The 27,522-nt window shown below is 39.6% G+C and overlaps 1 protein-coding gene across 1 annotated transcript; it reads right to left on the bottom strand.

The window, feature by feature from the left end:
- Positions 1–6,984: 6,984 nt before the first annotated feature.
- LOC107827011 (uncharacterized) lies at positions 6,985–8,351 on the bottom strand. The gene is made up of 2 exons (XM_075242767.1): positions 8,120–8,351; positions 6,985–7,784 (listed from the first exon to the last, which is right to left on the bottom strand). Exons 1-2 carry the CDS (start codon positions 8,349–8,351, stop codon positions 6,985–6,987), a joined length of 1,032 nt encoding a protein of 343 aa, XP_075098868.1.
- Positions 8,352–27,522: the final 19,171 nt, after the last annotated feature.

The following is a 27,522-nucleotide window of genomic DNA, read 5'->3' as shown; positions in this document are numbered from 1 at the left end:
GGGCGTATTTTCAGATTTTTGGAAAATATTAGTATTTTGATATGGAATTAATTCCTATCATTTTTGTGAGATGAATCAAATTAATTGTGACTAGATTCGAGCCGTTTGGAAGTTGATACGCGCATAATGGAATTTTTGGAGCATTGCTTAGCTTGCTCGACATTGGATTTGGCTTGTTCGAGATAAGTAACTCTTCTAATCTTTGAGTTAAGGGTATGAACCCTGAATATATGTATTTTGTGAATTGTTGGGAGGTGACGCACATGCTAGGTGATTGGCGTGCGGGCGTGCACTATAGAAATTGTGACATAATTGTTTATGTGAAATTTTGTAGTTAAATAATCTTGGCATTTTTCATGCGGTTTTATGAGTTAAAGAAATTGAGCTGAAGAGCATATTAAAAATTATTTTGGCTATGTGCCAGTATTATTGGGACCCACAGAATATTGTTGTGAATTATTGGTTATGTTGAAAATTCATACTCAGTCATATTCATTTCATTGCATATCATATCTCAGTCTCTGTTGTTATTTATTGATACATCATATCATCATTTTTGGGCTATTCTCATGACATTGTGAGCCCATGAGAGAGAGACTGGAGAGATTGATGACTGAGGGAGGCCGAGGGCCTAATTGTGAGGATATTTTTGGGATCGGGATGCACGCCGCAGTAGGCCATGTTGGCTCTATATATATTGTTACTATTATATGGATCGGGGCTGCCCACCTGCAGCAGGACTTATTGGCTTATATTATGGCACGTGAGTTGTCCGTGCAGCACGTGAGTAGTCCGTGCTTATAGCGCTTGGGCTGTAGGTTCCCCTCATGAGTCTGTACACACCCCCAGTGAGCGCAGTCGACTATAAATAGGGATTGGGCTGCACGCCGCAACAGGTATTGTATAGCGCTAAGTGATTGAGTGTGCTGAGCACAGTGAGAGAGAATGCGAGACAATGAGATTGAGTACTCTGAGAGAGTGTGAGTACATGAGTGCAATCTCTGAGATACATTGCATTGACATGCACACATGACATATATGAATAGAGATGTGTTTTACTCATGCTGTACGGTATCACACTATTCATGATTTCTCACACGCGTTGATAGATGGGCATAGTGATGCATTTGTTTTACACTAGTTATCTGGGAAAGAAAATGAGATATTTTATTTATTATTGAAAGGATTTTGAAAAAATTAATGTTCTCAAATTATTCATATTTTTGGCAACTTCGGCAAACGATTTGGGTTTTCACTGATGTATTTGAAAGGAAGAACTATTATTTTTGAAATCATGATTTGGCCGAGCATTTTATCTCTGAGTTACTTCTGGTATTATTTATTTTATGTTGTTATGGACTATTGTGGACTATTGGTTGTGGACCAGACCTTGGTGGAAGCTCGTCACTGCTTACAACCTAAGGCTAGGTTTGTTACTTACTTAGAACATGGGGTCGGTTGTAATGATATTGCCGTTGTGGCTGTGTTCGATGGTTTCCGGATTTGAAGATGTACCTGCATTTCTATTGTAGCTGCCGCTTGTTCAGGGTAGCCTTAGATTTATAAAATCTCTGTTTATGTATTATTCAAACAAACTATGTATTTATTTCATTTCCGCTTTATATACTTTATTCATAGAAGCTCATGATTTGTAATACCAGTTCTTGGGAAAATGTATTGTTTTTAGATATTTTCTTTTAAATAATTGTCATTGTAATTGAATAGTTGGTAATTTGCTTACCTAACGGGTTGGGTTAGGTGCCATCATGACTAGTTGAATTTTGGGTCGTGACAAGGTGGTATCAGAGCTCTAGATTCATAGGTTCTACAAGTCATGAGCAAGTGTCTAGTAGAGTCTTGCGGATCGGTATGATGACGTCCATACTTATCTTCGAGAGGCTACAGGGCATTTAGGATATATACTTCCTATATTTCTTTGCTTATCGTGCGAGATTGATTCAGCTTGAGACATAACTCTTTGAATTCCTTGCACGTATTCTTATGCGTACATAACCGCTCACTGTCAGCTGTGCATCGCCGGCTTGTGATTCTATGAACAAGGTTCGAGATATGTATTATGTGTTTTGGTGATGGGCCAATCTAGAGGACGTGAGGCTAGGTTTAGACCGCATCTTAAGCTCGGTAGCTTCAGTTGTAAATAGTGTTTTTAGATTCATACGTTCGGTAATGTTCCTTATATAGGAGTGGAGAGTTTCTTTTCTGCCAGCAGGGCATATGTGCGGAGATCTGAAATTGAATCTAGCTGAGAAACTTGACTTGAGTGACAAGAGAATGATTGTGATCTTAGAGGATGATCGAGGTATTTTATGGTTAGTGTTGCATGAGCTTGAGAAGAATTTCCATTGAACTGACTGCAGCATTATGGCAGTAAGAGAGTATGGTTATTGGGAGTTATCGAATGTTTTGATTTATGGCTTTGAGCCAAGTGGGGGATTCTGCTATCGGCAATTTAATTCATGGCTATGTGTCAAAAGTTTGTTTTGGTCTGAGGTTTACTTGGGAATCAGTGATGACTTGCATAGGTGGAGTTCGAGAATGACTCTAGTAAGGAAATTCCTGGATACGGGTTATATTGCACTTATGAGTATATGAAAATCGTGGGATGAGTGAGTTGTTATTTGTGAATGATATAGTGCGCACTGAGTATGAATTTGATATGTGGTATTAAAGTAGAGTTAATTCTTTGAGTGTTGCTGTGCTAATGAGGCACGTGTCTTTCAGCAAGTTTGGGCGGTGTAATTTTCAGATTTGAGCAAAATGGGTGACTCTCGAGAAGGTGCTAATGGATTCAAAAATGTATAAGTGGCAATATTCTTGGGTTTTGGTGACCTACATGGTTTGGTCGAGTTAGAGGAATTTAGTTCTAATAGCTTGGTTATGTGCAGATGGATTTCAAAGTGTTCATGATGGTTTCTACCATGGTTTGAATCGGATACTTTTCTACCGGTGTGGAGAACGTTGTGTGTATTGTGATTTTCTCCTGGAAAGAAGCAAGAGAACGGTTTCTAACTAATAGGGTATGTAAATTGTTGGTGACTCAAAGTTGATAATAAGATTCTTGTGATTTTCTCACATGATGGCATAATAGACGTGGTGTGTTGTGAGGGATTAGGATTTACATGTAAAGGTTCACAGTTCAGTCTTGAAGAGAAGGTAACGAATAATGGACAGCGTGGTCAGTTTTAGATATTTCGATGGGTGTTATAACTGCTTGGTAATTCCTGAGAAGGGTTCGCATTTCAGAAGGCACGTTGTGTTTTGACTTACAGATGTTCATCGGTATTGCAGTACTCACCTGGTTGATAGACTGATGATATTCAAATTATTGCTATGTGGAAAGGAAGAATTATGAAAGTATTCCCCATGGGATTATCGTGAATGGAAGATGTGTTAGTCATTTTAGTGCTGGAGTTGGGATTAGTTACGGTGATTCATGTGTTCGATGAATTTGGAGACTGGGAGTTCTCAGAAGTATATTGTTTTGGGGTTGCGACCTATTTGAGGTACCTATTTTATTTAAAGCCCAGTGGAGGCACTAGTTGCGTTAATTATTTGTGATAGCTACACACTATGAGTGCACATATATGTGAGGTTGAGCCTATGTGTGGGTATCGGGGCAAGTATTCCTACTTGAAAGAATGCTTAGGCTATGATATGCCTAGAGTTTACTGTTAAGCGTAAAGTTATAAAGTCTCTTATGTTCGTACCTTTTTTGAAAACTATCTGGGCTACATTTGAGGTTACAAAGAGGCTAATTCCCTCGAATAAACGGGGTAGTTACTATTTCTGCGTTAAATCGCCGATTTGAAGTGTGATAACAGACTTTGCACATGCTTACACTATGGCGTGTTATTTTTACCAGTCCAAGAGCATGAGAATCTTATTTCATTATCATATATTGTAATGACCCGACCGATTATTTTGAGTATTACAACCCCGTTTCCCCATTTACTGCTCAAATTAGGCTTTACAGTTGTTGTGTGACTTGCCGGAGCAATTGGTTCGGGTCCGGTGAGTGTTTGGAATGAATTAGACCACTTAGTTTCAAGGTTTAAAGCTTAAGTTAAAATAGTGACCGGATGTCGACTTATGTGTAAACGACCTCGGAATTTAATTCTGATGATTCCAATAGCTCTGTATGGTGATTTTTTACTTAGGAGCGTGTCCGAAAATTTTTTTGGAGGTCCGTAGTGGAATTAAGTTTGAAATTCCGAAAGTTGAATTTTTGGAAAGTTTGACCGGGAGGTTGACTTTTTGATATCGAGGTCGGAATCCGATTATGGAAAATGGAATAGCTTCGTTATGTCATTTATGACTTGTGTGCAAAATTTGCAATCATTCCGGATTGATTTGATGTATTTCGGCACAAGATATAGAATTTGAAAGTTCAAAGTTCATTTGTCTTGAATTGAGGTACGATTCGTAGTTTTAGCGTTGTTTGATGTGATTCGAGGCTTCGACAAAGTTCGTATGATATTTTAGGACTTGTTGGTATAATTGGTTGAGGTCCCGAGGAGGCTCGGGTGAGTTTCGGGGTGGTTTCGGACCATTTCTAGGCCATTTTTAGCTGGTTTCTGCCTACAGAGGTGTGCATCGCGATCACGAACATTGGGTCGCGTTCGCGAAGAACAAACAACAGTTTGGAACCTTGTGAATCGTGATCGCGGAAGCTCTTTCGCGATCGCGTAGAACAAAATCTTTGCTGCACTGAGCCAATTTTCGAAGATTATATCTCGCAATCTATAAGGAATTTGGAGATGATCCAAAAAATAAAAGTTGTAGCCCTTGATGTCTAGTTTTAAGAAATATAAACCATATGTCATTTGGAGTTGTTTATAAAAGGTTATGGTGGATAAACTATAAGCTGTCTGGGAAGAATTTGGAAATCTCTATTGCACAGGGCTGACTTTGTAAGCTTATATCTAACAATATATAAGGAATTGGGAGTTTCGAAACAAATAAAAGTTATAGCCCTTGGTGTCTAGTTTTCAGAAAGTTAAACCAATCGAAATTTGGAGTTATGTACACAATGTTATGACCATTATACTAGAGGCTGTCCGGAAGAGTTGAGGAGTTTGTTCTTCGCGATCGCGAAGCATTTACCGCGATCGCGAAGAGCAATTTTAGGGCTGAAAATTTTAGTGCTTCACGATCGCGAAGAATAAATGCCTGGAAAAAAGATATATTTCGAGGTTTCGGCCATTTTAACACATTTGGAGCTATGGAGCTCGGATTGAAGCGATGTTTTAGGCGATTTTCACCATATGGATTGGGGTAAGTGATTCTAACTCAGTTTTGGTTAAATTACACGAATCTATTATTGTTTTTATCAACAAATTAATATTTTGGGTTCAAAATAGTAGAAAAATTCATAGGCTACCTTCCCATAAACTAGCTTGTAAGGGGAGAATCCGATTGGAGTTTTATAGGCAGTCCGATTGGAGTTTTATAGAAAAATTCATAGGCTACCTTCACATCTCGCAAGAACTTCCTTTTAGCATAAGGTTCAAGATAAGGCGGCATCTCTCCACTTGCCAGATAGTTCACCAAATTTGCATACCATGGCACCTCCCCAGTAGTAATGGCCAACAATTGCTCATCCGGGAATGTTTCCTTGATAACATCTCCCTCAGCTACATGATTCCGAGTTTCTAACTTGGATAAGTGATCAGCCACTTGATTCTCTGTTCCTTTACAGTCTCCGATCTCCAAATCAAATGCCTGCAAGAGTAAAATCCAACTGATTAGCTTTGGTTTAGCATCTTTCTTTTCGAAATTTATCAAACGCCCACACTACAGCAAGCAACTCCTTTTCTGTCATAGTATAATTTATTTGAGCAGGAGTAAGAGTCTTTCTTGCGTAGTAAATGGAGTGAAAAATTTTGCTCCGCCTCTGGCCCAACACGGCCCCAATTGCACCATCACTAGCATCACACATCAGCTCAAATGGCTCTTTCCAATCAGGAGCCACTATGATTGGTGAACTCACTAATTTCTTTTTCAGCTCCTCGAATGCTTTCAGACAAGTATCATCAAACTTGAACGGCACATCCTTCTCTAAGAACCTGCAAAAAGGAGAAGAAATTTTTGAGATATCTTTTATAAATCAGAGATAAAAACCTGCATGTCCCAGAAAAATCCTAACTCCTTTCACTAAAATCGGTTGTGGCAACTTTTCAATTGCTTCCACCTTAGCTTTGTTAACTTCCAGTCTATCTTTGGACACCTTGTGCCCCAGCACTATACCTTCACGTACCATAAAATGGCATTTTTCCCAATTCAGTACCAAATTAGTCTCCTCACACCTGGCAAGCACTTTAGCAAGATTGGTCAAGCATTCATCAAAAGAAGGACCAAACACAGAAAAATCATCCATAAAAACCTCCACAAACCGTTCCACCATATCGGTGAAAATAGCCATCATACACCTTTGAAAAGTCGCAGGTGCATTACACAACCCGAATGGCATTCTCTTAAATGCATAAGTGCCATAAGGGCATGTAAAAGTGGTATTTCCTTGATCTTCCGGGGCAATAGCAATATGATTATACCCCGAATAGCCATCAAGGAAACAATAGTATTCCTTTCCGGCTAACCTGTCAAGCATTTGATCAATGAAGGGGAGGGGGAAGTGATCTTTTCGTGTGGCATTATTCAACTTCCTATAATTTATGCATATTCGCCAACCAGTCACAGTCCTAGTTGGGATTAATTCATTTTGTTCATTAACTACAACAGTCATATCCCCTTTTTAGGTACACATTGAATAGGGCTAACCCACTTACTATCGGAGATGGGAAATACTATACCTGTGTCGAGCCACTTAATCACTTCTTTTCTTACTACCTCTTTTATGATTGGATTTAGGCGTTGTTGATGTTCCAAGCTAGGCTTGTATCCCTCCTCCATGAGTATTTTGTGTATGAAGAATGCAGGGCTAATACCCTTTATGTCAGACATTGTCTAACCAATGGCATGTTTGTGCTCCCTCAGCACCCTTAAGAGCTTTTCTTCCTGTAATTTAGACAAATGAGAAGAAACAATCACAGGTAAAGTGTTAGAACTACCCAAATATGCATAATGAAGATGAGGTGTTAAGGGTTTAAGTTCCAATTTTGGAGCCTCCTCAACTGAGGGTCTAGAGGGCAAGCCGATTACCCTATCCAGAGGCTCAAACTGGGATCTTTCTCTTATGTGTTCACAAGATGCATCCAAAATTTTCAACAGCTCCTCAACTTCTTCTTCCAATTCCAAGTGATTGAACAACATCAATGTCTTTTCTAGTGCATCTTCTTTAAATGCACTTGCCTCTATGGCTGGTGCATTTATCTTCACCACAGAAATCATGGCCAGGTCCTTGTAATGACGAGGCAACTGAATGGCTCGATATACATTAAAGACCGCTTCTTCATTGTCCACCCTCGGGATCATCTTACCTTCTCGGACTTTGATAATGGCATCTCCAGTGGCCAAAAGAGGTCGTTCCAAGATGATAGGAACTAACTCATCAACCTCGTAGTCCAGGATGATAAAATCTGCAGGGAAAATAAACTTCCCAATATGCAGCAAGACGTCCGCAATTACCCCCTCAGGATAAACATAAGATCTGTCAGATAACTGTAGCAGCACTGTGGTGGGTCTCGAAGCTACTAATCCCAATTGTTTGAACACTAACAACGGCATCAGATTGATACTTCCACCCAAATCACACAATGCTCTACCCACATCAATTTCACCAATCCTCACGGGGATAGTAAAACTACCTGAATCCTTACGCTTTTATGGAAGCTTATGTTGAATCCTGGAAGTGCACTCCTCAGTAAGTGCATCGGTCTCAAATTCAGTTAACCTCCTCTTATTTTCCACTATATCCTTAATATATTTTGCATATTTTGGGACCTCACGGAGCATGTCCATCAAAGCGATGTTCAAGTGTATCTGCTTCAGCTTATCTAAAAATTTGTGAAACATGTGGTCATCATTCTTCTTCCCCTGTCTTTGAGGAAAAGGAGGTGACACCCTCTCTGATATTTTCTCAGACTCTATTTTGTTTGTGTCATCTGCCTCTACGGGTTGTGGCACTCTTTCTTCTTCGAACCCAGACTGCTCCTTTTATTTTTAGGCACTTCTACTAACTCTCTTCCATTTCTCAACGTCGCTGCATTGACTTGAGGATTTTTCTCTGTATCACTTGGGAGAGCTCCAACAGGTCTAATATTCTTATTGTTAGCCATTTGGCCAAACTGCCTCTCTAGATTTCTGAACTCTGTGCGCAATTGTTGATTCTCAGCCATAACTTTCTGATTGTCTAGCAAGAGTTTTTTCATCATGTCAGTCAAACTCTTTTCTAATTACTGTAGAGGTTGAGGTGGATGATTATAATTCGCTTGAGGCCTGATGTTCTGATTTCCACCCCAAGAGAAGTTAGGATGATTCCTCCAGTTCGGATTGTATGTGTTACTATATTGAGCATTTTGATTCATCGGCCCTCTACCTTGTTGCCCCACTTGTGTGATCTTCACCACATAACTCGCAGCAAGTAGACATCTGTTGCACATGCTGCATCTGTTGTGCTTGGTGCATTGTCATCATATTCATCTGAGTTGCTAATCTCGCTATATCTACCCTCATGGCTGAGAAATCATCAAGCTCGATCACACCTGCTGCCTTTTGTTTAAGTGCTCTTCGTGATTCCCCATCTCCTTGCCAATTATTATCATTAGCAGTGAAATTGTTTAGCAGGATATGGATCTCACTATATGGTCTTTCCATGCAACTACCCCCACATGCTGAGTCAAGATTCATCTTTGATGCCTCATCCAACCCATCAACGAAAGTGTGACCCAACACCTCACCAGTCTGACAATGGTGTGGTCAATCTCTGAGTAGCTTCTTGTATCTTTCCCAAGGTTGACGAAGAGTCTCGCCATCTCACTGTTGAAACCTAATAATCTGGCTCCTCAGCGACTTTGTCTTCTTAGTGGGAAAAAACTTGATTAAGAATTTCCTTGCTAGATCATTCCAATTGTGGATTGAGTTTGCGGGCTCTTTTTGCAACCATTCCTTAGCTTCCCCTAGTAGTGAAAAGGGAAATAGTGTTAGCCTGACATAGTCCTTGGAAACGTTCGGATAATTATAAGTGTCTGTGATTTCTAGGAAGTTCTGAATGTGCCTCTACGGGTCTTTATGAGATAGACCCACCGCGCACCCTTCATTACCTGCCATCTCTATTGGTTGTGATTGAACTACGATGTCCAACTCTCTTTCAATTCTTGTTCTAGCTTCAACCTCCCTCCTCACCCTATGAAGTGTTCTTTCGATCTCAGGATCAAGAGGAAGGATATTGTTTGCGCTTCTACTTCTCCGCATTCAAGAGAAGAGCCTGCGTTATCACAAATAAAGCAAACTAAAAATTAAAACATGAACAAATAACGAATAAAAGCTTAACTTAGATAAACAATCAATAACTAAGTCCCCGGCAATGGCGCCAAAAACTTGTTGGTTCCCCAAGTACACGCAAGTATACGTGGCCGTCAAGTAATAAAGTGACTCGAAAGTCGGATGTCGAACCCACAGAGACTTAGATCAATTGTCAACTAAGCAAACTAAAATTAGTTAATTGTCCAAGATATTTAAGAGTGGTATTTTTCTATTAATCTACTATTGCGAAAATTAAACAAGTAACAACTAATTTATCAAGAATGCAAATGTGTATGATGAGATTTTAATTCAGAGGAGGTGAAAATTCCAGGGTTGTGGTTGGTTTATCAATCCTATTAAGTTCAATAATCACACTCGTTAATCCAGATTATCTATGGTTGCTAATTAACCGGATCGTTTATATGAATAGCATGTTCCCACAATACTACTCGCCTGCCCACAATATATCAATCCTATATTCCTATGGTGTTGAGTCTATCATGAACGAATATATAAGGTAAGTAATGCACTAAAAATATGAAATTATAGCCAAACATCATAAATCACTCGAATAAATAGTCATTCGCGAAAGGGGATATTCTATAATTATAATCGATCAATATACAATCAGTAACAAGAAACTGTTTGATTCTTAATGGTAAAATACTTGCACGATAGTTACATCAAATACGAATTGTCTTTATACGATTTCATTTGTGTGCGTGCGCGCAACGAATTAAAAGGAACCGAACATGATCTTGTTTTTCATTATCAGTTTCATGTGATTTTTTTCTAGACCAAGTGAATTTCAAATGGCTCAAACATGCATCACTTTTGATGTTCCCCAAGACGTGAGTATCAAAATTGCCCACTTAATGTTTGGCGTTATTATCACTTGCCACTAAGATTTTAGTGGAAACGTTAAGTACAAGGATAATACGAAGATCCTAAAATTCGCCCGGGCGGTATTAGTTTCTAGATATTAATAATTTATACATATTTAATAAATTTCTAACATAAATACAGTATTTATGTAACATGTACACTAGCTCCACCCGCAAAAGAAGCCAAATTCTCATATGAATATGTGTAAAAGAAGAAAGGGGAAGAGACCTAAAACATGGTAGAGCTAAGCACCTGCTCATCTCTTTCAGTAGTAGAATTAGTTTAGACAGTTTGTAACACATGATCAAGCTTATTAGTTTAACAGTATCAGAAGAAGACTCTTTATCTAAATAAAAAGTTGAACACTAAATTCGGACTAGTAGCATCTCAAAAGCAGCAAACCAAAGGACTAATTAGAAAACAACTTGAAACTACTGATATTACTTCATCCTCATTGCAGCCATATTAGCAAGATGTGAACCGTGATCTCAGGCTTCATAATTGCCTGAGTCATATTAGCAAGATTGGGCCTTGCAGCTTCTATCACCGGACGCCTTTCATTACCTGCCATCTCTATTGGCTGTGGTTGAACTACGATGTCCAACTCTCTTTCAATTCTCGTTCTCGCTTCAACTTCCCTCCTCACTATATGAAGTGTTCGTTCGATCTCAGGATCAAAAGGAAGGATATTGTTTGCGCTTCTACTCCTCCGCATTCAAGAGAAGAGACTGCGTTATCACAAATAAAGCCAACTAAAAATTAAAACTTGAACAAATAACGAATAAAAGCTAAACTTAGATAAACAATCAATAACTAAGTCCCCGACAACGGCGCCAAAAACTTGTTGTTCCCCAAGTACACGCAAGTATACGTGGCCGTCAAGTAATAAAGTCACTCGAAAGTCGGATGTCGAACCCACAGAGACTTAGATCAATTGTTAACTAAGGAAACTAAAATCAATTAATTATCCAAGATATTTAAGAATGATGTTTTTCTATTAATCTACTATTGCGAAAATTAAACAAGTAACAACTAATTTATCAAGAATGCAAATGTGTATGATGAGATTTTAATTCAGAGGAGGTGAAAATTCCAGGGTTGTGGTTGGTTTATCAATCCTATTAAGTTCAATAATCACACTCGTTAATCCAGATTATCTATGGTTGCTAATTAACTGGATCGTTTATATGAATAGCATGTTCCCACAATATTACTCGTCTGCCCACAATATTACTCGCCTGCGCACAATATATCAATCCTATATTTCTATGGTATTGAGTCTATCATGAACGAATATAATACGGTATTCAATTAAGCAAGACTGTTAGGTATATTCCTATCCTAACCGTGAAATCGTCCTTCGAGCCACGGGTTCAGAAACAAGCTCTCTCTAATTCTACTCTAATCTAAACACGACTTTCCCCAAGCATAGCATAGATAGTAGGGTGAATTGGTAGCTACAACAATTCACAAGTTAAAACTAGAATTAAAGAAACAACCACAAGATGATAATCCGAATTAACAAAGATGTAATTAATAAACATTAATAATCATGTCAACCACAACCCTAGAACTAGAGTGCTTAGCTACTCATATTCGTAGTAACAATTTTCTAAGTATTTTTCATAAACAAATTACAAATAAAAGATAAATGAATAAAGAACTCGATGATTTTCTCCTCCAAAAGTTGTTCCACGTGATGTTCTTGCCTCCGGTCGCAAAAACTCCTCTAAAAAGGGTGTTTAATGACTATTTATATGTGTAAGGAAAAAATCTAAACGAAATAACCAAGTCCAAAACAAAAAAGGAGACAAAATAGGCTTTAAACGCGGAACTCCCTCGCTACAAGCCTCGTGGCGCGAGAAAAAATGCGAGCTTCATCTCGCTGTAGCCTGTGCGATGCAAGCTCTGTCGCGCGCTTTAATCTTTGCCTCGTTAAAACTTATTACAACAAGTTCAAAACTGGTTCTATTTGTCTAGTTCAAAGTATTTAAAAGTCAAGGGGTGTTTTCTACAACATCATTATCATCGTCTGATGAACTTTCATTTACAAGACGGTATAGAGAACGGTCTTGTAGAGGATGGGAGGAACGATCAAGGGGAGGACGGGAGGAATGATCATGAGCAGGATGGGAGGAACGATCACGTGGAGGTCGGAGGAATGATTACGTGGAGATCGAGCCTCTGGGGATGACTCACGAGACCGGGGCAACGAAAAAGCTCCAGTAGATAGGAGAGTTCTGATCTGAGCTTGCATGCCAAGGAATTGAGCATCTCTAAGCCTTTCTCTTTCCTTGGCCGTTTCTAGCTCGAATGTGAGCTTTTTCACTGTCTCCCGCATAGCGGAGAGGCTCTCCCTATTAAGTTGCTTGCCTTGCGAGGAAGTCCCTATTCCTTACATTCCACACTTATAGCAATGGATTGGAAGGTGTTCCATCACATCAAAGAAACCACATGGAAATTTTTCCATCTTACTAGAAGTTACACGAATGTTCTGATCCATCCGAAGTAGGTTTTCTTCCCTTAATGTGGTAGAACACAAGTCTTTGGAAAACAAACTAATCTCTGTAATGGGTTTTCAAATTCTTTCAGGCAAACCACAAAATGCAATAGGCACTAAGGTCTCCATGAAAACATAACAGTCATGACTTTTCAAATGGCTCAACTTCCCTACCTCCATATCTACTTTTTTTCAAAGATTCGACGCATAACCCTTAGGCATCTTCAATTTTGTAACCCAATCACAAATTTGTCATATTTCCTCCAAAGTGAATGTGTAACTTGATTTGGGGTTGAAAACCTTACCATTGTTTGCTGTCTGCAAGTATAATTCAGGCCGCCTGCAATATTCTTGTAAGTCCATTCTAGCCTTCGGGTTATCTTTTGTCTTACCTTTAACATCCATCACTGTATTGAACAAATTATCAAAATAATTCTTCTCAATATGCATGCCATCAAGGTTATGTCAGAGAAGATTATCCTTCCAATAAGGCAACTCCCAAAATATACTCTGTTTCATCCAATTATGAGTAACACCATATCCGGGGAATCTATAAGGTGGAGCGTCAGTAACTTTACCGAAGTTCTGGACCCTCTCCCAAATTTTCTTAGCTGAAAGTATCGGAGGTGGAGAATCATATTCCACTTTATTCTTTTTTAATGCATTTTTCATCCTTCTAAACTCATGATCATCAAGCAAGAATTGACGGTGACAATCAAACCTTGATTGCTTTCGGCCATGTTTTAAAGTGAACGCTTTACCATTTTCCATGCAGTAAGGACAAGCTAGCTTCCCAGCAGTCATCCACCCAGACAACATTCCATACGCAGGAAAATCGTTAATAGCCCACATTAAATTAGCACGCAAATTAAAATTTTGCTTGGTTGATATGTCATATGTTTCAACAGCATCATACCACAACTATTTTAGCTCATCAATCAAAGGTTGTAAATATACATCAATCAAACTTTTCGGATTACGTGAACCGGTAATAATACAATTTAAGAATATATATGGACTAGTCTGTGATGACCCAAAATATCATCTTTAAATTTAATAAGTAATTCTGTGTTCTAAGACCTCAAAAAGCACCATTTATAATTCCTTGTCTTGCGTGCGCAGTCCGAAAAATTTTCCGAAAAGTTTTTATGTGAAAACTGGATTAAATTGTGAAATAGAGCTTTAAAACTCAATTGAGTTGACTTTGGTCAACATTTTTAGCAAATGGACCCGGATCAGTATTTTGACAGTTTCGGTAGCTCCGTATTGTGATTTGGGACTTGGGCGTAAGCCCGGAATTTAATTTGGAGGTCCCTAGTTCAAGTTATGGCCATTTAACGGAACTAGCAATTTAAAGGCTAAAGACTTCCATGTTTGACCACGGGGTTAATTTTTTGATATCGGGGCTGAAATCCGATTCTGGAAATGTGAATAGCTCCGTTATGTCATTACGGATTCATTTAATATGTTTTGTCACAAAATTTACAAATTGAAAAGTTTAAAACTCAAAGTCTGAATCGAGGTGTGAATTGCTATTTCGATCTTATTTGATGTGATTTGAGACCCCGAGTAAGTCCATATTATGTTACGGGACTTGTTGGGATATTTGGATAAGGTTCCGAGGGGCTCGGGTGAGTTTCGGATAGGCCACATGATGTTTTGAACTTAGAAAATTTTGCTGGTATAACTGAACCAATCGCAAATGCGAACCAAGCAGGTATGGTAATTGCGAGATTTTTATCGCAATTGCGAAGTTTATCTTCACAATTGCGAAGGGCCAATTGTCGCAAATGCGACATAATCTTCGCATTTGCGAAGGCAACGGGATTGTGAAGGGCATCGCAATTGCGAGTGTTTCTTCGCATTTGCGAGCTTCGCATTTGCGAAGCTCAGGTCGCAATTGCGACACCTGCAGCTGAACAAAATGACTTTTGGACGGGATTTTTGATTCATTTCCCAAATCTTCAAAACCTAAAACCTCAAGAGGTGATTTTGGGTGATTTTCACGGGAAAACATTGGGGTAAGTGTTCCTTATCCTATATTGATTATATTTCATGATTTCATACTCATTTATATCATGAATCCGTGAATTTATGGAAGAAAAATCAGATTTTTCTAAAATCTTTCAAAAATAAAAATTTAAGATTTGACGGTCCATTTGATATTGGAATTGGATAATTTTTGTATGGTTGGACTCGTCTCGGAATGGGTGTTTGGATTTTGTAAGTTTTTTCGAGATTTGAGATGTGGGTCCCACTGCCGAATATTTTAATGAATTTAGGATTTTATCCGGAAAATTAGTAAATTCATATGGAATTAATTCTTATGATTAGTATTGAATATATCAAATTGTTGTGGTTGAGTAATTGATTGGAATTTGCAAAGCGAGGTAAGTATCGTGGTTAACCTTGAATTGAGGGAATAGAACCCTTAAATTATTTGTTATGTGAAATGTATGTGAACGGCGTATAGGAAAGGTGACGAGTGTCTATACATCGTCAAATTAATTATTTGCCTGCTTACTTGAAAAATCATAAATTATTTTAAATCATAAATTAATTATTATAATAACTGTTTCTCTCCTATTCTTTGTCAAATATTAATTCTTGAATTTCTGCATTAATTGTTACATGCTATTTGAATTATGTGTTTTAATTGTTATTTGACATTTAGTATATTAAATATTAAACTGCCTATTTTCTCCTTGATTTCCATAATAATCTGCTATTTGTCATTGTTTGTTTCATAATTAAATTATAATTATTGTATGCTTGTTGTCTTATAATTTTATATTAATTGTTGCATTTATTGGGGAAATTTCTTTTATAAGAATTGGTAAATGAATATATTGGAGGATCGGGTTGCACGCCGCAACAGACTTATGAAAAGTCCATATTGAAGGATCGTGTTGCACGCCGCAACAGAGTTATGAAAAGTCCATATTGGAGGATCGGGTTTCACGCCGCAACAGACTTATTAAAAGTCCATATTGGAGGATCGGGTTGCACGCCGCAACAGACTTATTTAAAAGTCGACATACATATATATATATTGGGGGATCAGGTTGCACGCCGCAACAGATTTAATTAAAGGAATATATTGTGAGATCGGGTTGCACGCTGCAACAGAATTGAATGTGAATATATTGCGAGAGCGGGTTGCACGCTGCAACAGAATTGGTTGAAATGATAATGGATTATGACTGCTGAGTTGGCTTCAATTATTATAAATGAGTTACCTGTTTTATTTCTATTATTTGTTGTTGTCATTCATATTGCGTACAGGTTAATATAATTGAACCGCCTTAGCCTCGTCACTATTCTTCGAGGTTAGGCTCAGCACTTACCAGTACATGGGGTCGGTTTTACTGATACTACATTCTACACTTCTTGTGCAGATTTTGGAGTTGGTCTCAGTGGCGTACCATAGACTTGCTCGGATTTCAGCTATTCAGAGGAGACTTGAGGTATAACTGCATGGCGTCCGCGGTTCTGAAGTCCCCGTCTATTTTACTTTAGCTGTGTGTTTATTTCCAGACAGCTTTATTTTATTTAGACCTTTATTTGTATTATTCTAGAAACTCGTGCACTTGTGACACCAATTCTGGGATGGTATTTAGACACCGTTGTTTTTATGGATTATTTCACTATATTTCAAACCTTGCTTCCGCTTTTGGTTCCTTGATTATTAATAATGTAAAGATTGTTTAAAATTGGTTAATATTATTCTAACATTGGCTTGCCTAGCAAGTGAAATGTTAGGCACCATCACGGTCCGAAGGTGGGAATTTCGGAGTCGTGACAGTTGGTATCAAAGAACTAAGTTACATAGGTCTCACGAGTCATTAGCAAGCTTAGTAGAGTCTGAAGGATCGATGCGGAGACGTCTGTACTTATCTCTCAGAGGCTATGAAGTTTAGGAACAATATCACTTCTTTCTTATTCTGTCGTGCGATTTTATTCTATCATCGATGATTGAACCATTATACTCTTATTCTCTCGCAAATGGTGAGAACACGTAATACCTCTACAGATGGTCAGGGACCAGAACCCCCGATGGCAACTATGGCCAGAGGTAGAGGTCGAGGCCGAGGTGGTGCTAGAGGCCGAGGCAGAGGCCGAGGTAGAGCTCAGTCCAGAGCTCCAGCAGCTTCACCTGTTGAAGAACCTCAGGTGGACCTTCAGGAGGAGGTTCCAGTTCAAAATGTACCAGTTGGACCAGTTCAGGTCCGGGAAAGATTCATAGCCACTCCAGTACTCCAGGACGCTCTAGTCCGTTTGGTAAGTCTTATGGAGGGCGTGGCCCAAAATGGTACATTTCCAGTGGCACCAGCCGTCTCACAGGCTGGGGGAGGAGCACAAACTCCCACTACTCCCGCTCCGGAGCAGATGGCCCCCCAGAATCAGGCTCCAGCAGCCCCGCCAGTTGGGGTAGTTCAGCCAATTATTGCGGCACAGATCGGTGATTGGCCCGTCATGTCTTTTGAGGCCTTATTGAGACTAGATAAGTTTACCAAGCTCTTTCCAGTTAACTTTGGTGGTACACCTTCTGAGGACCCACAAGATTATCTTGAACGCTGCCATGAGGTGCTGCGGAACATGGGTAGAGTTGAGACCAATGGGGTTGACTTTGCTGTATTTCAGATGACGGGTTCCGCCAAGAGATGATGGAGAGATTACACATTGACCAGACCAGTTGGATCGCCTGCACTTACATATGAGCAGTTCTCTCAACTATTTCTGGAAAAGTTCCTCCATATAACACTGAGAGAGGAATTCCGCAAGCAATTTGAGCGTCAACAGCAGGGCAGTATGACTGTTACTCAGTATGAGTCCCGTTTTGTGAATTTGGCCCGTCATGCTCTCCTTTTACTACCTACGGAGGGAGAGAGAGAGTGAGGAGGTTTATTGAGGGACTCACTCACCCTATCATACTTCAGATGGCCAAGGAGAGCGAAAGTGAGATTTCTTTTCAGGCGGCCGCTAATGTCGTAAGGAGGATCGAGTTGGTTCTTGCACAAGAGAGAGGCCAGAGGTCCGATAAGAGGCCTCGTCAGTTTGGTGATTTTAGTGGTGCCTCGTCTGGAGGTAGGGGTAATTTTGGTAGGGGTCATCCTCCCAGACCATTTCATTCAGCACTTCATGTATCTCCCGGTGCTTCAGGGAGTCACGGTCCTATTATGCCTTACTCTAGGCAGCCAATATTCAGTGCACATTCAGCTCCTTTCAGTGCATCACCTCTCCAGAGTTACTACAGCGGTTATCCGGCCCATTTGGGTCACCTTGAGCTTCATCAGCAGCCATGACATCAGGATAGGTGTTATGAGTTTGGAAACATTGGTCACATCAGGAGGTATTGCCCTAGATTAGCGAGTAACAGATCTCGGCAAGATTCTCGTACCATCATACCGGCACCGGTTGCTTCACCGCCTGCTCAGCCAGTTAGAGGTAGGGGTCAAGCAGCTAGAGGTGGAGGTTAGGCCATTAGAGGTGGAGGTCAGGCCATTAGAGGTGGAGGTCAGACCATTAGAGGTGGAGGCCAGCTAGTTAGAGGCCGTCCCAAAGACGCAGTTCAGAGTGGTGGGGCCCAGCCCCAATTTTATGCTTTTCCAGCTAGGCCTGAGGCCGAGTCACCTGATGTTGTGATCATAGGTATTATTTCAGTTTTCCATAGAGATGCTTTAGTTCTATTTGATCCAGGATCTACATATTCCTATGTGTCCTCCTATTTTGCTTCATATTTGGTTGCGCCTTTTTATTCTCTGAGTGCTTCTGTGTGTGTATCTACACCGGTGGGAGACTCTGTTGTAGTAGATCATGCCTATCGTTCGTGTGTGGTTACTATTGGTAATCTTGAGACTAGTGTGGATCTTCTACTTCTTGATATGGTGGATTTTGATGTCATGTTGGGTATGGATTGGTTGTCCCCTTATCATGCTATATTGGATTGTCATGCCAAGACTGTGACCCTAGCTATGCCGGGGTTACCTCGGTTAGAGTGGAAAGGAACTCCTGGCCATTCTGCTAGCAGGGTTATTTCTTATATGAAAGCTCGGTGTATGGTAGATAAAGGGTGTCTAGCCTATTTGGCTTATATTCATGATCCCAGTGTGGATGTCCCTTCTATGGACTCAGTACCAGTTGTTCGTGAATTTTCAGAAGTATTTCCTGCAGATTTGTCGGGGATGCCACCCGACAGAGATATTGACTTCTGTATTGATTTGGCTCCGGGAACTCAGCCCATTTCTATTCCACCATACCGTATGGCCCCGCCAGAGTTGAAAGAATTGAAAGAGCAGTTACAAGACTTGCTTGATCAGGGATTCATTAGACCTAGTGTCTCGCCCTGGGGTGCACCAGTATTATTTGTAAAGAAGAAATATGGCTCTATGCGGATGTGTATAGATTATCGGTGGTTGAACAAAGCCACTATCAAAAACAAATATCCGCTGCCAAGAATTGATGACTTATTTGATCAGCTTCAGGGTGCCAAGGTATTTTCGAAGATAGATTTGAGGTCTGGTTACCATCAGTTGAAGATTAAGGCATCTGATGTCCCTAAAAGCTTTTCGAACTCGGTATGGGCATTACGAATTCCTAGTGATGTCATTTGGGTTGACAAATGCCCCAGCAACATTTATGAATTTGATGAATCTTGTGTTAAAGCCTTATTTGAATTATTTTGTGGTTGTATTCATTGATGATATCTTGATTTACTCCAGCAGTCGAGAGGAGCATGAGCATCATCTTTGAAGTGTGCTTCACACCTTGAAATATAATCAGTTATATGCCAAGTTTTCAAAATGTGAGTTTTGGTTAGACTTAGTTGCCTTTTTGGGGCATGTTGTATCGGCAGAAGGCATAAAGGTGGATCCTAAGAAGATTGAGGCTGTTTAGAATTGTCCTAGACCTACTTCAGTTATAGAGATACGGAGTTTCTTGGGTTTAGCAGGTTATTATCGTCGGTTCGTGGAAGGGTTTTCATTTATGGCAAGCCCATTGACCAGATTGACTCAGAAAGGTGTCCCATTCAGATGGTCAGACGAGTGTGAGTTGAGCTTTCAGAAGCTCAAGACCGCTTTGACTACGGCGCCAGTGTTGGTATTACCCACAGGTTCAGGACTGTATACGGTATATTGTGACGCATCTCACATTGGGCTTGGTGCAGTTATAATGCAAGATGGAAAGGTAATTGCATATGCGTCGCGGAAATTGAAAGTTCACGAGAAGAATTATCTTGTTCATGACTTAGAATTGGCATCCATTGTTCATGCGCTGAAGATTTGGAGGCATTACCTCTATGGTGTCTCGTGTGAGGTATTTACTGATCATCGTAGCCTTCAGTATCTGTTCAACCAAAAGGATCTTAATTTGAGACAGAGAAGATGGTTGGAGTTGTTGAAAGACTATGATATCACCATTTTGTATCATCCCGGAAAGGCCAATGTGGTGGCCGATGCTTTGAATAGAAAGGTTGTGAGTATGGGTAGTTTTGCATATATTCCGGTTGATGAGAGGCCATTAGCTGCAGATGTTCAGACTTTGGCTAATCAATTCGTGAGGTTAGATGTTTCAGAACCCAGTCGGGTTCTAGCTTGCACAGTCGCTCGGTCTTCTTTATATTAGCACATCATAGAGAGGCAGTATGATGATCCTCATTTACTTGTCCTTAAGGACACGGAGCGGCACGATGATGCCAAACAGGTTGCTGTGGGGGAAAATGGGGTTCTGCGAATACATGGTCGTATTTGTTTGCCTAATGTGGATGGGCTTTGTGAATTAATTCTTGAAGAAGCACATAGTTCCAGGTGTTCTATTCATCCAGGTACCGCCAAAATGTATCAAGATTTGCGGCAACATTCGTGGTGGAGGAGAATAAAAAAGGATATAGTTGCATATGTAGCTCGGTGTTTGAATTGTCAGCAAGTTAAGTACGAGCATCAGAGACCTGGTGGTTTGCTTCAGAAGTTAGAAATTCCTGAGTGGAAGTGGGAGCGTATCACTATGGATTTTGTTGTTGGGCTCCCACGGACGCAGAGAAAATTTGATGCAGTTTGGGTCATTGTGGACAAGTTGATCAAGTCAGCACATTTCATTCCAGTGGCAGTTACCCATTCTTCAGAGAGGTTAGCTGAAATTTACATTCGTGAGATTGTCCGCCTTCACGGTGTGCCCGTGTTTATTATTTCAGATCGAGGTACGCATTTTACCTCATATTTGTGGAGGTCTGTACAGCATGAGTTAGGCACGCGAGTTGAGTTGAGTACAACATTTCATCCACAGACAGATGGACATTCAGAGCGCACCATTCATATATTGGAAGATATGCTTCGCGCTTGTGTTATAGGCTTTGGAGGTTCTTGGGATCATTTCTTACCACTTGCGGAGTTTGCTTATAATAATAGCTACCAGTAGAGCATTCAGATGGATCCATATGAGGCATTATACGGAAGGCGATGCCGATCGCCAGTTGGTTGGTTTGAACCGGGAGAGGCTCGGTTGTTGGGTACCGATTTGGTACAGGATGTCATGGATAAGGTCACGATTATTCAGGATCGACTTCGCACAGCTCAGTCTAGGCAAAAATGTTATGCCGACCGTAAAGTTCGTGATATTGCATTTTTGGTTGAAGAAAGAATATTGCTCTGGGTTTCACCTATGAAAGGTGTAATGAGGTTCGGAAAGAATGGATAGTTGAGCCCTAGGTATATCGGACCCTTTGAAATTCTTGAAAGGGTGGGTGAAGTAGCTTACATGCTTGCATTACCACCTAGTTTATCAGCAGTTCATCTGGTGTTCCATGTGTCTATGCTCCAGAAATATCATGGTGATCCATCCCATGTGTTAGAATTCAGCTCAGTCCAATTGGACAAAGATTTGACTTACGAGGAGGAGCCGGTGATTATTCTAGCCCGGCAGGTCCGACAATTTAGGTCTAAGAGTTATCATTCAGTTTGGGTGCAATGGAGAGGTCAGCCGGTAGAGGCAACTACCTGGGAGTCCGAGTCGGACATGTGGAGTAAATATCCACACCTTTTCTCCAGCTCAGGTATTTCTTTTCTAACTCCGTTCGAGGACAAACGTTTATTTTAGAGGTGGAGAATGTGATGACCCAAAATTGTCATCTTTAAATTTAATAAGTAATTATGTGTTCTAAGACCTCGAAAAGTACCATTTATCATTCCTCGACTTGCGTGTACAGTCCAAAAAGTTTTTATACGAAAAATGAATTAAAATGTGAAATAGAGCTTTAAAACTCAACTGAGTTGACTTTGGTCAACATTTATAGCAAACGGACCCGGATCAGTGTTCTGACAGTTCTGGTAGCTCCGTATCATGATTTGGGACTTAGGCATATGCCCGGAATTTAATTTGGAGGTCCGTAGCTCAAGTTATGGTCATTTAACGAAACTAGCAATTTAAAGGCTAAAGACTTCCAAGTTTGACCACGGGGTTGACTTTTTAATATCGGGGACGGAATTCGATTCTGGAAATGTGAATAGCTCCGTTATGTCATTTATGACTTGTGTGCCAAATTTGAAGTCATTCCGGATTCATTTAATATGTTTTGGCACAAAATTTGCAAATTGAAAAGTTTAAAACTCAAAGTCCGAATCGAGGTGTGAATTGCAATTTCGATGTTATTTGATGTGATTTGAGACCCCGAGTAAGTCCGTATTATGTTACGGGACTTGTTGGGATATTTGGATAAGGTTCCGAGGGGCTCGGGTGAGTTTCGGATAGGGGATGTTTTTATCACGACCCAATTTTCCCTCCGTTTGGGTATCGTGATGGCACCTAGTCTTAGGGACTATGTAAGCCTAACAATAATTAAAACAACATTACTTAAATCGAATCTCTTAAAATTCCCAAAACCGGTAGTACAAGTCATAAGCTCTACAGAGTGTTTGCTAGAAAACTTCTAAATACAACTGTCCAGAATAAGAATAAATAGTGCAAAACAAAAAGGTTGAAGGTGACTCCTAAGCTTGAGAATGCAACAACAGGTTTACCTTGAGTCTTCACAGCAACAGTCCACACCGCTAGCTAACGAACAAGTACCTGGATCTGCACAAAAATGTGCAGAAGAGTAGCATGAGCACACCACAGCGGTGCCCAGTAAGTATCAAGACTAACCTTGGTGGAGTAGTGACGAGGAACAGTCAAGACACTCACTGGTCTAATAAACTGAACAGATATAAGTACATGAACAAGAGAAGTATGATGTCACATAAAGACTATGCAATATGGCTCACAGTACAGTGATGGCAATAAGGAAGGAAACAACAAGTATCAGCGGAATATCATGAAAATGACACAGAAAGGTGAATGGAACACAACCTAAATCCGAAATCACAAATACATCAAGGACAAGTAATAAATCAGCAACTCCAACCGCTTTTACATCAAGTTTTAGTCAACAACTCCACGAGGTCCCGAACCTCGGACAAATCATAACTCACGGGTCTCAATACCTGAACTCTAACACTTAGCATCCTGTGCCCTCATAACATCTCATAACCGCACTGACGACTCACGTGCAAAATAGAGCCATTCTTACATAGAAGGCAAGTAAACAAGGGTGAGCATCTATGCTCAACAATATCAAGAACACCTCTTATCTGATAAGAGTGCCTAACTACGTGTATGCTTGTGCAAGTGTCCTAACATAGTCCATACCAGCAAATAAGCATAAGGAAGAAGAAGAACGGACAACACGTAGAATATTTTCTCACAGCTTTTACAAGATAAAGCTCACATAGGTACGTATACCACTACACAAATATCAACAACAAGAATGCCCCCAGATCATAAATCATCACAAATGAATCCCTGACACAACCCACCTTGTCTCGCCACGTGTGCAATAATAACATAAATGCCCGCCTTGTCTCGCCACACGTGCATAATAATATTCCCACCTTGTCTCACCACATGCGCAACCCACTATATATATATATATATATATATATATATATATATATATATATATATATATCCCGCCTTGTCATGTTGCATGTGAAAATATCAATGGTAACAATAGCACGGCAGAAAACCTCGTGCAACCCCATAATAACAACCGCATGGCAGAAACCTCGTGCATCACAATAATAACAACTGCACGGCAGAAACCTCGTGCAACACCACAACAAGTACCACAACAACAATGACAATAATACAAAGTACGACAAGTAAATCAACTCAAGAACTTTAATTCACAAAGAAACGGTAGAACAAATTCACAAGGAATAACCACAATAAAGAATGCTAGGCGTAAAGGGAACATCTCAACAGAGGGAAACTAATGTGTATCAATGATCCTACAATATACATTTCAACAACAGGAAAACTAACATGAGTCAAATAATTCCAAATAAAATGAGTCGATTAAGATATAGGATATCTAAAACTTCTCTTAAGGTTGAGGAATTACTAAGGATTTTCAACAATTTAATTAAGGATAAGCAGCGGAAAGATAATCATAACCTCAATTAAGACTGAACAAATTATAAGATGATATAATAATAATTTCAAATAAAGATAAGAAGTTATGAAAAGATAGCATGACAATGGAGGAGGTAAAATCTTCAGTTAAGTCAAATAAGAGTCAAATAGGCAATACGAGTGAATCCTGAAAGCAATTAATTCTAATTAAAGCATGTAGAGGTTAAACTAGCAAATAGAAACTTAATCATATCAAGAACAACTTCATACTCAGTGAATATAAGGACCTAAGAATCCAAAAAGGCCAACTTTTCACAAATAAGTCCGAGCACGAACTCGTCACCTCGCGTGCATGGACTACAATCAACATAGAAGACTCAATCCTAAGGGAAAAATCCCCCACACAAGATTAGGCAAGATACTTACCTCAAACCAAGCTCAACCAGTTCGAAACAATGCCTTTTTTTTCAATTATCCGACTCTGAATGGCCTAAATCTAGCCAAACACAATTGCATAACATGAATACAACCATAATAGACTCATCTAATTAATAAAATCAATACTTTAACAAAAATCCCGAAATCCGCCCTAAAGTTCGACTCGGGCCCACCTCTCAGAATTGGGTAAAAGTCACAAAATACGAACACTCATTCACTCACGAGTCTAACCATACAAAAATCATCAAATTCCGATATCATTTCGTCCCTCAAATCGTGATTTTTCATTTTGAATTTTTCTTTCAAAAATCACCATTTTCCTCAACTTAAAACACAAATTAAATGATAAAAATAAAGATAGAATCATGGAAATAAATAAACTCTAGGTGAAGAACACTTACCCAATCGATTTGCATGAAAAACCCACAAGGAATCGCTCAAAACCGAGCTCTAGAACTCCAAAAATGGTGAAAATGGCAAACCCTCAGAATAGAGCACTTTATATTCTGCCCAGGGGTTTTGTGCATCGCGAACGCAGAGAAAGGGACGTGTTCGCGAAGAAGAGAAACAAAGCTGCCCAGTTGTTCTTCGCGAACGCGACAACACGTTCGCGAATGCGGAGAGGAAAAATATGATGGCCCAACGACTGCTCTTCGCGAACGCGTGAAGTAGTACACGAATGCGAAGAGTGTAATGGAATAGCTACGCGAACGTGTAAGTGACACGCGAACGCGAAGAGGAAAATGATGACCGGTGCCCAGGGCCTAGTTTGCACTTCGCGAACGCGAAGAAGGGGGTGGCAGAACTTCACGAACGTGAAGAGGAAATATTTCACCCTCTAAAATAACACTACGCGAATGCGAAGGCAAGGACGCGAACGCGATGAAGGAAACCAGATGACAGATAACAGCAGTTCAAAAATAGGGGGAAAAGACCTGTAGCCCATTCGAAACTCACCCGAGGCCCCCGGGACCCCGTCTAAACATACCAACAAGTTCCATAACCTAACACGAACTCGTTCGACGTCTCAAATCACATCAAACAGCATCGAAAATACGAATCGCACCATGAATCGAACTTATAAATTTCAATCTTTCAACTTCTAAAACCCGTGCCGAAACCTATCAAATCAACCCGGAATGACGTCAAATTTTGCAGGCAAGTCCCAAATAACATAACGGAGCTGTTTCAACTCTCGGAATCGCATTCCGACCCTGATATCAAAAAGCCCACTTCCGGTCCAAATCTCCAAGCCTAAATCAGCTACAGACCTCGGATTTACAGTCCGGGCACGCTCCTAAGTCCAAAATCACCCAACAAAGCTAATGGAACTGACGGAACTCCATTCCGGAGTCGTCTTCACATAGTTCCGACTAAGGTCAAAATCCTAAGACTTAAGCTTCCGTTTTAGGGACTAAGTGTCCCAAATCACTCTGAATCATCCGGTAACTGAATTCAACCACGCACGCAAGTCAATACATATAATATGAAGCTGCTCGGGGCCTTATGCCACCGAACGAGACTTAAGTTCTCAAAACGACCGGCCAGGTCATTACATCCTTCCCCTCTTAAACAAACGTTCGTCCTCGAACGTGCTAAGAATCTCCTCGAAGTCTTCGAATCACTGAAAGTACATATCCGACACACACCCGCGGGTAGGGCTGGCAAGAGTGCTGGTCCCGGGCCTAAAGAGGCCAAGTGGGCCGGTCCAAACGGTCCCGGGCCGGTCCCAAATTAAACGGGCCCGGGATAAACGGGCTTTTTGTAAGGACCGGTCCGGGACCGGGACCGTTTGGTCCCGGGCTAAATGGTCCCGGCCCGCGGGCTAAACGGGCTAAGTGGGCCCAACATATATTTTTTTTTAATAAAAAATTAAATAGATATTAGAGACAAAAGGATGTTAAAAAAAATATCTAAGGCAATTCTTTGTAAATTTTATTATAGAATTGTGACCTAAATTTTATTTAACATCCTAAATTTTAATATTCAATATTTAATATCGAATATATATAGTATATAAGATGTATATATAGTATATATATATATATATATATATATATATATATATAAGCTATATTCGATAAGCTATATATACATATTTTAAAAAAATTAAAAGAAAGTGAAAAATAAAAAAAGAAAATTAAAGGTAGGTGGGAATTAAAAAAAGAAAAGTAAAAGAAAGTGAAAAATTTAAAAATAAAAGTAAAAAAATTGAAAATTTTAAAAAAATAAAAAAGTAAAAGAAAGTGGAAATTTAAATAAAATAAAAGTAAAGAAAGTGAGAAATTAAAAAATAAAAGTAAAGGAAGGTGTAAAATTTATTTATTTTTTTAAAAGAAGAAAAATGGGAAGTGAAAATTGTTTAATTTAAAAATAATAAAAAATAAATCTAAAAAATTCTGAATTGTTTTCTATAAATAGTTTTCTATATGTACATCTTATATAGCTTATATACTATACACTTAGTATATATATACTTTTTAGTAGTAACATGAAATGACCAAAGTATGGTACTTCTTAGCTGGTATAAATATGGAATGATAGAAGATCAAGTTTTAGCTCAACTTAGATTACAGTTTCAACTAAAACTGAGTTGAGCTAAAACTTGATCTTCTATCATTCCATATTTATATTAATAATTAATTTATTGTTCTAAGAACTCAAAAAGTACTATTTATCAGTCTTCGACTTGCGTGCATAGTCCGTATAATTTTCCAGAAAGTTTTTGTGTGAAAAAATGGATTAAAATGTGAAATAGAGCTTTAAAACTCAACTGAGTTGACTTTGGTCAATATTTTGAGCAAACGAACTTG

The sequence above is a fragment of the Nicotiana tabacum genome, chromosome 22, assembly GCF_000715075.1.
Source record: "Nicotiana tabacum cultivar K326 chromosome 22, ASM71507v2, whole genome shotgun sequence".
NCBI classification, from domain to species: Eukaryota; Viridiplantae; Streptophyta; class Magnoliopsida; order Solanales; family Solanaceae; genus Nicotiana; species Nicotiana tabacum.
The sequence above is the reverse complement of the archived record's forward strand: the minus strand, read 5'-3'. Positions and strand labels throughout refer to the sequence as shown.